Genomic DNA, 10841 nt, shown 5'->3' on the forward strand with positions numbered 1-10841 from the left:
ATTCCCTAGAAAACCCATCAAAAATTCCCCAAAAACCTCCAAAAAATTCCAAAAAAACCTCAAAAAAATTCCAAAAAAAACCCAAAAATTAAAAAAACCTCCAAAAAATCCTCAAAAAAACAAACAAAAAAAACCTCAAAAAAACCCCCAAAAAGCTCAAAAAAAATTCAAAAAACCCCCAAAAATTCCAAAAAAACCTCAAAAAAATCCTCAAACAAAAAAAATCCAAAAAAACTCTAAAAATTCCCAAAAAACCATCAAAAATTCCCCAAAAACCTCCAAAAACTCCTCAAAAAACAAAAAAAAAAAACAAACTCAAAAAAAAATCCGAAAAAACCTCCAAAAAATCCCCAAAAAACCTCAAAAAATTCCAAAAACCTACAAAAAAATTCCAAAAAAACCCACAAAAAATCCCAAAAAAACCCCAAAAATCCCCTAAATGGAAGAATCCACGGTGAAGTGGCCGTTGTGGGAGCTCAGCCCCCGCTCCGGCGCGGCGTATTTGGCGTGGCGGGGGCACGGCAGGCACAGGAGGCGGCGGAAGGTGCTCCTCATCTCGTTATCGCGCCACGAGTAAACGACGGCGTTGATGAGCGAGTTGACTTCGGCCAGCAGCAGCACGTACTTCTCCACGGCCAGCACGTCGCAGCTCGCGCAGCCCAGCCCGTCCAGCAGCAGGAGCACCTGGCCCGGGGTCCAGCACACCACGAAGGCTCCTGGAAAAAATGGGGAAAAAATGGGAAAAAATGGGAAAAAATGGGAATTTTGGGTGGGAATTTTTAAAATTCCTGCATGGGGTTGAAGTTCTCTCCCAATCAAAGAATTCCAGGATAAAATTGTTCCATGGTGAGTCTTGGGAGAAGAATGAAAAGAGATGGGAAGAAGATCCAGGAGAACCCAACGGCAACGGGAAAAATGGAAAAAAGGGGGAAAAATGGGAATTTTTGGTGGAATTTTTAAAATTCCTGCATGGGGTTGAAGTTCTCTGCCAGCCAAAGAATTCCAGGATAAAATTGGGTTCCATGGCGATTGGATCAAAATCCCAACGTCTAAAAATGGAAAATGGAAAAAATGGGTGAGTCTATGGGAGAAGATCCAGAAGATCCCAACGGCACTGGAAAAATGGAAAAATGGGAAGAGGGAAAAAATGGGAATTTTGGGTGGGATTTTTAAAATTCCTGCATGGGGTTGAAGTTCTCTCCCAGCCAAAGAATTCCAGGATAAAATTGCTCCATGGGATTCCGGTGGTGAGTCTTGGGAGAAGAATGAAAAGAGATGGGAAGAAGATCCAGGAGAACCCAACGGCATCTGGAAAAATGGGAAAAATGGGAAAAAATGGGAATTTTTGGTGGAATTTTTAAAATCCCTGCATGGGGTTGAAGTTCTCTGCCAGCCAAAGAATTCCAGGATAAAATTGTTCCATGGGATTCCCGTGGTGAGTCTTGGGAGAAGATCCAGAAGATCCCAACGGCACCTGGAAAAAATGGAAAAAAAGGGGGAAAAAATGGGAATTTTGGGTGGGATTTTTTCAATCCCTGGATGGGGTTGAAGTTCTTTGCCGCCCCAAGGATTCCGGGATAAAATTGCTCCATGGTGAGTCTTGGGAGAAGAATGAAAAGAGATGGGAAGAAGATCCAGGAACACCCAAAGGCAACGGGAAAAATGGGGAAAAAATGGGAATTTTTGGTGGAATTTTTTAATCCCTGGATGGGATTGAAGTTCTCTCCCAGCCAAAGAATTCCAGGATAAAATTGCTCCAGTGGGCCCGTGGCAAGTCTTGGGAGAAGAATGAAAAGAGATGGGAAGAAGATCCAGGAGAACCCAACGGCACCTGGAAAAATGGGGGAAAAAGGAGAAAAAATGGGAATTTTGGGTGGAATTTTTAAAATTCCTGCATGGGGTTGAAGTTCTCTGCCAGCCAAAGAATTCCAGGATAAAATTGTTCCATGGGATTCCCGTGGTGAGTCTTGGGAGAAGATCCAGAAGATCCCAACGGCACCTGAAAAATGGAAAAAAGGGGAAAAATGGGAATTTTGGGTGGGATTTTTCAAATCCCTGGATGGGGTTGAGTTCTTTCTTTTCAACCCTGGAGTTCTTGCCCCAAGGATTCCGGGATAAAATTGCTCCATGGTGAGTCTTGGGAGAAGAATGAAAAGAGATGGGAAGAAGATCCAGGAACACCCAAAGGCAACGGGAAAAATGGGGAAAAAATGGGAATTTTTGGTGGAATTTTTTTAATCCCTGGATGGGATTGAAGTTCTCTCCCAGCCAAAGAATTCCAGGATAAAATTGCTCCATGGGATTCCCGTGGCAAGTCTTGGGAGAAGAATGAAAAGAGATGGGAAGAAGATCCAGGAGAACCCAACGGCACCTGGAAAAATGGGGGAAAAAGGAGAAAAAATGGGAATTTTGGGTGGAATTTTTAAAATTCCTGCATGGGGTTGAAGTTCTCTGCCAGCCAAAGAATTCCAGGATAAAATTGTTCCATGGGATTCCCGTGGTGAGTCTTGGGAGAAGATCCAGAAGATCCCAACGGCACCTGGAAAAAATGGAAAAAAAGGGGGAAAAAATGGGAATTTTGGGTGGGATTTTTAAAATTCCTGCATGGGGTTGAAGTTCTCTCCCAGCCAAAGAATTCCAGGATAAAATTGCTCCATGGGATTCCCGTGGTGAGTCTTGGGAGAAGAATGAAAAGAGATGGGAAGAAGATCCAGGAGAACCCAAAGGCAACGGGAAAAAGGGGAAAAAATGGGAATTTTTGGTGGAATTTTTTTAATCCCTGGATGGGATTGAAGTTCTCTCCAACCCCAAGAATTCCGGGATAAAATTGCTCCATGGGACTCCCGTGGTGAGTCTTGGGAGAAGAATGAAAAGAGATGGGAAGAAGATCCAGGAGAACACAACGGCATCTGGAAAAATGGGGGAAAAATGGGAAAAATGGGAATTTTGGGTGGAATTTTTTAAAATTCCTCATGGGGTTGAAGTTCTCTGCCAGCCAAAGAATTCCAGGATAAAATTGTTCCATGGGATTCCCGTGGTGAGTCTTGGGAGAAGATCCAGAAGATCCCAACGCCGACGAAAAAATGGAAAAAAGGGGGAAAAAGGATGGGGGGGTGGGATTTTTCAATCCTGCATGGGGTTGAAGTTCTTCTCGCCCCAAGGATTCCGGATAAAATTGCTCCATGGTGAGTCTTGGGAGAAGAATGAAAAGAGATGGGAAGAAGATCCAGGAACACCCAAAGGCAACGGGAAAAATGGGGAAAAAATGGGAATTTTTGGTGGAATTTTTTTAATCCCTGGATGGGATTGAAGTTCTCTCCCAGCCAAAGAATTCCAGGATAAAATTGCTCCATGGGATTCCTGTGGCAAGTCTTGGGAGAAGAATGAAAAGAGATGGGAAGAAGATCCAGGAGAACCCAACGGCACCTGGAAAAATGGGGGAAAAAGGAGAAAAAATGGGAATTTTTGGTGGAATTTTTAAAATTCCTGCATGGGGTTGAAGTTCTCTGCCAGCCAAAGAATTCCAGGATAAAATTGTTCCATGGGATTCCCGTGGTGAGTCTTGGGAGAAGATCCAGAAGATCCCAACGGCACCTGGAAAAAATGGAAAAAAAGGGGGAAAAAATGGGAATTTTGGGTGGGATTTTTAAAATTCCTGCATGGGGTTGAAGTTCTCTCCCAGCCAAAGAATTCCAGGATAAAATTGTTCCATGGGATTCCTGTGGCGAGTCTTGGGAGAAGAATGAAAAGAGATGGGAAGAAGATCCGGGAGATGCCAAAGGCAACGGGAAAAGAGGGAAAAAAGGGAATTTTTGGTGTTGGCCTGGATGGGATTGAAGTTCTCTCCAACCCCAAGAATTCCAGGATAAAATTGCTCCATGGGATTCCCGTGGTGAGTCTTGGGAGAAGAATGAAAAGAGATGGGAAGAAGACCCAGGAGATCCCAAAGGCAACGGGAAAATGGAAAAGAGGGAAAAAATGGGAATTTTGGGCGTTGGCCTGGATGGGATTTCAGGTCTTTCCCAGCCAAAGAATTCCAGGGTAAAATTCAGCGCAGTAAGGTGGCGGGCACCCCTGTTACACCCTAATTAACCACTAATTAACCACCCACCTGGGATGATAATGACCAACCCAATTAACCCCTAATTACCCCTAACGAACCACCCACCCAGGATGATGGTGATGGTGGGTGAGCACCCTTGTTACCCCCTAATTAATGGCTAATTAACTGCTAATTAACCACCCACAATGATGACGATGACCCTCCCAGGGTGAGGATGACCAACCCAATTAACCTCCAATTACCCATAATTAATTATGCACTGAGGATGATGATGACAAGTCCACCCAGGATGACGATGACCAACCCAATTAACCCCTAATTAACCCCTTACACTCCACCCACCCAGGATGATGGTGACGGTCTTGACCAGCGCCATGATGGTGTCGCCGGTGAGCCCTTCTAATTAATGGCTAATTAACCGCTAATTAACCACCCGCTGAGAATGACAATGGCCAACCCCCCCAAGGATGATGGTGACCAACCCAATTAACTCCTCATTACCCCCAATTAACCACCCACAATGATGACGATGACCCACCCAATGATGACCAAGCCAGGCAGGATGACGATGACCAACCCAATTAAACTCTAATTACCGCATATTAATCACGCACTGAGGAGGATGACGACCAACCCACCCAGGATGGCAATGACCAACCCACCAAAGATGATGGTGACTAACCCGCCCAGGATGACGATGACCAACCCAATTAACCCCTAATTAACCCCTTACACTCCACCCGCCCAGGATGATGATGACCAACCCAATCAACCCTAATTAACCCCTAACGAACCACCCACCCAGGATGATGATGATCAACGGAATCAACCCCTAATTAACCCCTAATTAACCCCTTACACTCCACCCGCCCAGGATGACGATGACCAACGCAATTAACCCACGATACAGCAATTAACCCAACCACCCACCCAGGATGATGGTGACAACCCACCCAGGTGATGGTGACCAACAACCCTTACCCACAACCCAATAACCCCTAACCCCTAGAACCACCCACCCAGGATGATGGTGACCAACCCAATCAACCCCTAATTAACCCCTTACAAAGAAAAAACAACGAACCACCCACCAAAGATGATGGTGACCAACCCACCCAGGATGATGATGACCAACCCAATTCACCCCTAACGAACCACCCACCCAGGATGATGGTGACCAACCCACCCAGGATGATGATGACCAACCCAATTCACCCCTAACGAACCACCCACCCAGGATGATGGTGACAGTCTTGACCAGCGCCATGACGGTGTCGCGGTGCCGCGGGTGCGCCCCGGTGTGCCGCGCCATGCGCGCCATCCTCCTCCTGACATAGAGGAAGATGTGCCCGTAGACCAGCACCATGACCAGGAAGACCACCAGGTTGGAGATGGCCCAGAAGGTCAGGTAGCTGCGGCTGTAGAGCGGCGCCATCCTGGAGCAGCTCTCCAAGGAGCACAGGCAGTGCCAGCCGTAGGACGGGATCAGCCCCAGCAGCAACGCCGCCGCCCAGATGGAGAAGATCAGCCCCACCACGCGCTGCGCCGACATCTCGCTGTGCAGCTGCATGGTCAGCACCGTCCGGTGCCTCTCCACCGCGATGGCCAGCAGGTTGACCACCGACGCCGTCAGGCTGGTGTCCAGCAAGCTCTGCCGCACGAACCACGTCTTGAGGGACAGGCGCGCCGTCCTGGGCCCGGTGTGGAACATCAGGAACATGTACGCCACGCCGGCGAAGAGGTCGGCGGCCGCCAGGTTGGCCAGCAGGTAGTAGATGGGGTGGTGGAAGCGGCGGTTGGTGGCCACGGCGGCGATGACCAGCAGGTTGGCCAGCAGCACCAGGGCGCTGACCGCCAGCCCCAGGGCGAGCAGCAGCGCGTCGCGCGGCCGCCAGTGCGCGCTCAGCTCCTTGCGGCTGTTGTTGTAGAAGAAGCCGAGGGACTCGTTGTAGAAGCAGTGACGCATGGCGGCGGGCCTGGAACGGGGAAATTGGGGGGTTTGGGGGAAATTGGGGTTTGGGGGGAAATTTGGGGGGAAATGGCAGGAAATTGGGGGAAATAGGGGAGAAAATGAGGGGAAAAATGGAGATTTTGGGGGGAATTGGGATTTGGGGGGAAATGGGGAAAAAATGGGGGGAGAAATGGCAGGAAATTGGGGGAAATAGGAGAGAAAATGAGGAGAAATGGGGGTTTTGGGGAAATTTGGGGGGAAAATGAGGGGAAATGGGGGAAAATGGCAGGAAATTGGGGGAAATAGGGGAGAAAAATGAGGGGAAAATGGAGATTTTGGGGGGAATTGGGATTTGGGGGGATTTGGGGGAAATGGGGAAAAAATGGGGGAGAAATGGCAGGAAATTGGGGAAGAAATAGGGGAGAATTGGGGGTTTTTGGGAAAAATGGGGGGAAAATGGGGATTTTGGGGAAATTGGGATTTGGGGGGGGAATTTGGGGGCAAAATGTGGGGGAAATGGGGGAAAAATGGCAGGAAATTGGGGGAAATAGGGGAGAAAATGAGGGGAAAATGGGGGTTGGGGGAATTGGGATTTGGGGGGATTTGGGGGGAAATGGGGAAAAAAATGGGGGAGAAATGGCAGGAAATTGGGGGAATGGGGAGAAAATGAGGGAAAAATGGGGGTTTTGGGGAAAAATGGGGAAATGGGGATTTTGGGGAAATTGGGATTTGGGGGGAAATGGGGGGAAATTGGGGGAAATAGGGGAGAAAATGAGGGGAAAATGGGGATTTGGGGAAAAATGGGGGGAAATGGGGATTTTGGGGAAAAATGAGGGGGAAATGGGAGAAAAATGGGGGAAAATCATAAAAAATGGGGGGGAAATGGCGAGAAAAAATGGGGGGTTTGGGGAGAAAATGAGGGGGAAATACGGGAGAAATGGCAGGAAATCGGGGGGAAATAGGAGAGAAAATGAGGGGAAATTGGGGTTTTGGGGAAATTTGGGGGAAAAATGAGGGGAAATGGGGGGAAATGGGGGAGAAATGGCAGGAAATTGGGGGAAATAGGAGAGAAAAATGAGGAGAAATGGGGGTTTTGGGGAAATTTGGGGGGAAAATGAGGGGAAATGGGGGGAAAATGGCAGGAAATTGGGGGAAATAGGGGAGAAAATGAGGGGAAAATGGGGGTTTTGGGGAGAATTGGGATTTCGGGGGGATTTGGGGGGAAATGGGGAAAAAATGGGGGGAGAAATGGCAGGAAATTGGGGAAGAAATAGGGGAAAATGGGGGTTTTGGGAAAATGGGGAAAATGGGGATTTTGGGGAAATTGGGATTTGGGGGAATTTGGGGCAAAATGTGGGGGAAATGGGGGAGAAATGGCAGGAAATTGGGGGAGAAAATGGGGGGAAAATCAGAAAAAATGGGGGGTAATGGGGAGAAAAAGTGGGGGGTTTTGGGAGAAAATGAGGGGGAAATGGGGGTTTTGGGAAAAATGGGGGGAAATGGGGATTTGGGGGGGAAAATGGGGGGGAAGTGGAGAAAAAATGGGGGAAAATCATAAAAAATGGGGGAAATGGCGAGAAAAAATGGGGGGTTTGGGGAGAAAATGAGGGGGAAATGGGGGTTTTGGGGGAATTTGGGGGAAAATGAAGGGAAATGGGGGGGAAATGGGGGAAAATGGGGGAGAAATGGCAGGAAATTGGGGAAGAAATAGGGGAGAATGGGGGTTTTGGGGGAAAAATGGGGGAAATGGGGGTTTTGGGGGAATTTGGGGGAAAATGGGGGGGAAATGGGGATTTTGGGGAAATTGGGATTTGGGGGGAAATGGGGGGGAAATTGGGGGAAATAGGGGAGAAAATGAGGGGAAAATGGGGATTTTGGGAAAAATGGGGGGAAATGGGGATTTTGGGGGAATTTGGGGGAAAATGGGGGGGAAATGGGGGTTTGGGGGAAATGGGGAAATGAGGGGGAAATGGGGGTTTGGGGATTTGGGGAAAAATGGGGGGAAAATGGGGATTTAGGGGGAAATGGGGGAAATTGAGGAAATGGGTATTTTAGGAAAAATGGAGGGAAATTTGAGGGGGAAATGGGGATTTGGGAAAAAAAGAGATTGGGGGGAAAAGTTGGGGGGAAATGGGGATTTTGGGGAAAATGGGGATTTGGGGAAAAGTTGGGGAAATGTGGCAAAAATAGGGGGAAATGGGCATTTTGGGAAAAATGGGGAAATGGGGAAAACGGGGGGAAATGGAGAGAAATGGAGATTTGGGGGGGAAATAGGGGAAATGGGGGAATGGGGGAAAAAAGGGGGGAGGGAAATAGAGATTTTGGGGAAAATGGGGATTTGGGGAAAAATGGGGGGTAAATGGGGAGAAATGGAAAAAATGGAGAAAAATGATGGAAAATGATGAAAAATTTGGGGAAGTGGGGAGAAACAGAGGGAAAAAGTGGGGGGAAATGGAAAAACCCAGAACTGGAAAAACCCCTCAAAAATTGGGGATAAACCCCCCGAAATTGGGAAAACAACCCCAAAAATTGGGGAAAAAACCCCAGAATTGAGAAAAACTTCTGAAAATCAGAAAAAAAAACCCTAAAATTTCTGGGAAAAAGCCCCAAAATTTTGGGTAAAGCTCAAAAATTGGGGGAAAAAATCCCAAATTCTGGCTCCCCTTTGCTGCCCTGGCTCCCAAACTTGGGGATTTTTGGGATCCTCCCATCGTGAGGTTTTTTTTTTTTTCTTCCCGGATTTGTTTTATTCCAGAGTTTTCTGGGGAGTTTCTCCTCCTTGAGCAAACAAATCCCTGGAGTTGAGGAATTCCCTTTGTTCCTTGGGATGGACTTTGCATCCCGACATTCCCAGGGCTGGGAGGGGAAAATCCGGGATAATCCCAGCAAAAATCGGGGGGAAAAATGGGATTTTTAGGAATTTTTTAGGGAAAAAAAAGGGAGAAAAATGAAGAAATTGGGTTGCTCTGGGTGGTTTTTGCCATTTTTGGGGGGTATTTTTGGATCTGGATCTGGCTGGGAATTGTTGAGCCCAAAATTTGGGAATTGATGGGATGGGGCTGGGATGGAAATCTGGGAGGAATTCCTGGATTTCAGGAAGATTTGGGGAATTTTCAGGGCGGTGATTCCATAAAAATCACATTTAAATCCTGATTTTTTTTTTCCCCATTCCTGGCGTCCCTCCTGTCATCCTTGATCCCAAATTCCCTGGAATTGCCTTTGGGATGTACCAGGAGTGCCAAAATCCCAAATTCCCAGATTTTTTTTTTTTTAGGGGAAAAGGGGTCTTTAATCCCATCCTGATCCTACAAAAATCCCTAAAAATTCCATTAAAGTCCTAAAATAAAATTTCAAAAATCCCAGAAAATTCCCATAAAAATTTTTTTTAAAAATCCCCAAAAATTCCTTTTTTTCTGTTTTTCCCCCCTTCTTAAAATTCCATCCCAAATTCCCCTCCTTGGATCCACCAAAAAAAAAACTTTGGAAAAGCCCCAAAATCCTGGGAAAAAAAGGGAAAAATCCCGAATTTCCCTCCCCCCGCAGCTTTTCCCAACATTCCCAACCCGACCTTGGAATTCCCGCGGGAATCCAAACAACTCCAGGAGGGGAGGGAAAAAAACAAAAAAAAAAAATAAAACCACCCCAAATTCCCAAAATTCCCAAAATTCTTTCCATAAAAACCCCCGCGGGAGCTGCAGGAATTCCTTTGTTCCCAAAATTCCGGGAAAGGGGGGAAAAAATTTGAATTTTCTGCTTTTTTCTCGGGTTTTTTTCCAAAGGTTTTTTGACTCTTTTCAGTGAAAAATTCCGGGATGGGGGCGGGAATTCGGGAAGGATTTGTTTTTTTTTTTTTCCCTGGATTTGGGGATTTTTTCCTTGGATTTTGGGGTGTTTTCCCTGGATTTTGGTTTTGTGTTTTTTTCCCCTAGATTTTGGGGTTTTTTTCTGCATTTTGGGGTTTTTTTCCTGCATTTTGGGTTTTTTTTTCCCCTGGATTTGCGATTTTTTTTCTTTAGATTTTGGGGTTTATCCTTGGATTTTGGTTTTTGGATTTTTTTCTCCTGGATTTGGGTTTTTTTCCTTGGATTTTGGAGGATTTTTTCCCGGTATTTGAGGTATTTTCCCCTGGATTTTCGGGATTCTTTTTTTCCTTGGATTTGGGGTATTTTTCCTGACACTTTGGGGTTTTTTTCCCCCTTGGATTTTGGGGATTTTCCCCCTGAATTTTGAGATTTTCCCCCTGAATTTGGGCTTTTTCCTTGAGGAAATTTCCCTTTTTTCCGCGATTTCTCCTCCCCTTTGGGAATTCCCCTCCCCCTCCTCCCCCGGGACCTCCTTCCCTCCCAAAATCCCTTAAAAATCCTTTAAAAATCCAATTTTTTCCTGGATAAAAAACCCGGAAAGGGCCTCCCCTAGTCCTTCCTAGGCCCGCACAGATTTGGGGAAAAACCCCTGGAATTCTCCTCCCGACAAATCCCAAAAAAAACTCCATAAAAATACAAAAATCCCTTTTTTTCCCCCTCCAGGAGTTCCCCTTCCCCCATTTTTAAAGCTCCGAAGGGAATTTTGGGATGAAATTCCAGGAATTCTCACCTGGGATCAGCACGCGGCGCTCCAGGGGAAATTCCCATTTCCAGCGGCGCTTCCAGGCGGGAAAAATTCCCGAAAATTTCCTTTTTTTGGGGTGAAATGAAAGTTGGAGCTGGCGGAGAAATCCGGGAAGGGGAAAATTCCTCGGAGGAGCCTCCGGGAGCCGCCCCCGGGCGGGGCCTGAAATTCGAACCCGAGAACCCAAAATCCGAGCGGGGAAAACTCCGGGAGCGGACC

At 46.9% G+C, this 10841-nt stretch overlaps 1 protein-coding gene across 1 annotated transcript; it reads right to left on the reverse strand.

The window, feature by feature from the left end:
• Positions 1 to 330: 330 nt before the first annotated feature.
• LPAR2 (lysophosphatidic acid receptor 2) lies at positions 331 to 10772 on the reverse strand. Its single transcript, XM_030969770.1, has 3 exons — positions 10608 to 10772; positions 5297 to 6039; positions 331 to 716 (listed from the first exon to the last, which is right to left on the reverse strand). Exons 1-3 carry the CDS (start codon positions 10643 to 10645, stop codon positions 436 to 438), a joined length of 1062 nt encoding a protein of 353 aa, XP_030825630.1. The 5' UTR covers positions 10646 to 10772; the 3' UTR covers positions 331 to 435.
• Between the last annotated feature and the right edge of the window lie 69 nt (positions 10773 to 10841).

Source organism: Camarhynchus parvulus, unplaced genomic scaffold (assembly GCF_901933205.1).
Source record: "Camarhynchus parvulus unplaced genomic scaffold, STF_HiC, whole genome shotgun sequence".
NCBI lineage: Eukaryota > Metazoa > Chordata > Aves > Passeriformes > Thraupidae > Camarhynchus > Camarhynchus parvulus.

Coding starts and splice junctions, on each gene's coding strand:
- LPAR2 (XM_030969770.1), bottom strand. CDS start 10,645: ATGGGAATTTCCCCTGGAGCGCCGCGTGCTGATCCCAG. Junction 6,040..10,607: donor GCGCCGCGTGCTGATCCCAG/GTGAGAATTCCT, acceptor TCCCCGTTCCAG/GCCCGCCGCCATGCGTCACT. Junction 717..5,296: donor GACTGTCACCATCATCCTGG/GTGGGTGGTTCG, acceptor CATTTTTTCCAG/GAGCCTTCGTGGTGTGCTGG.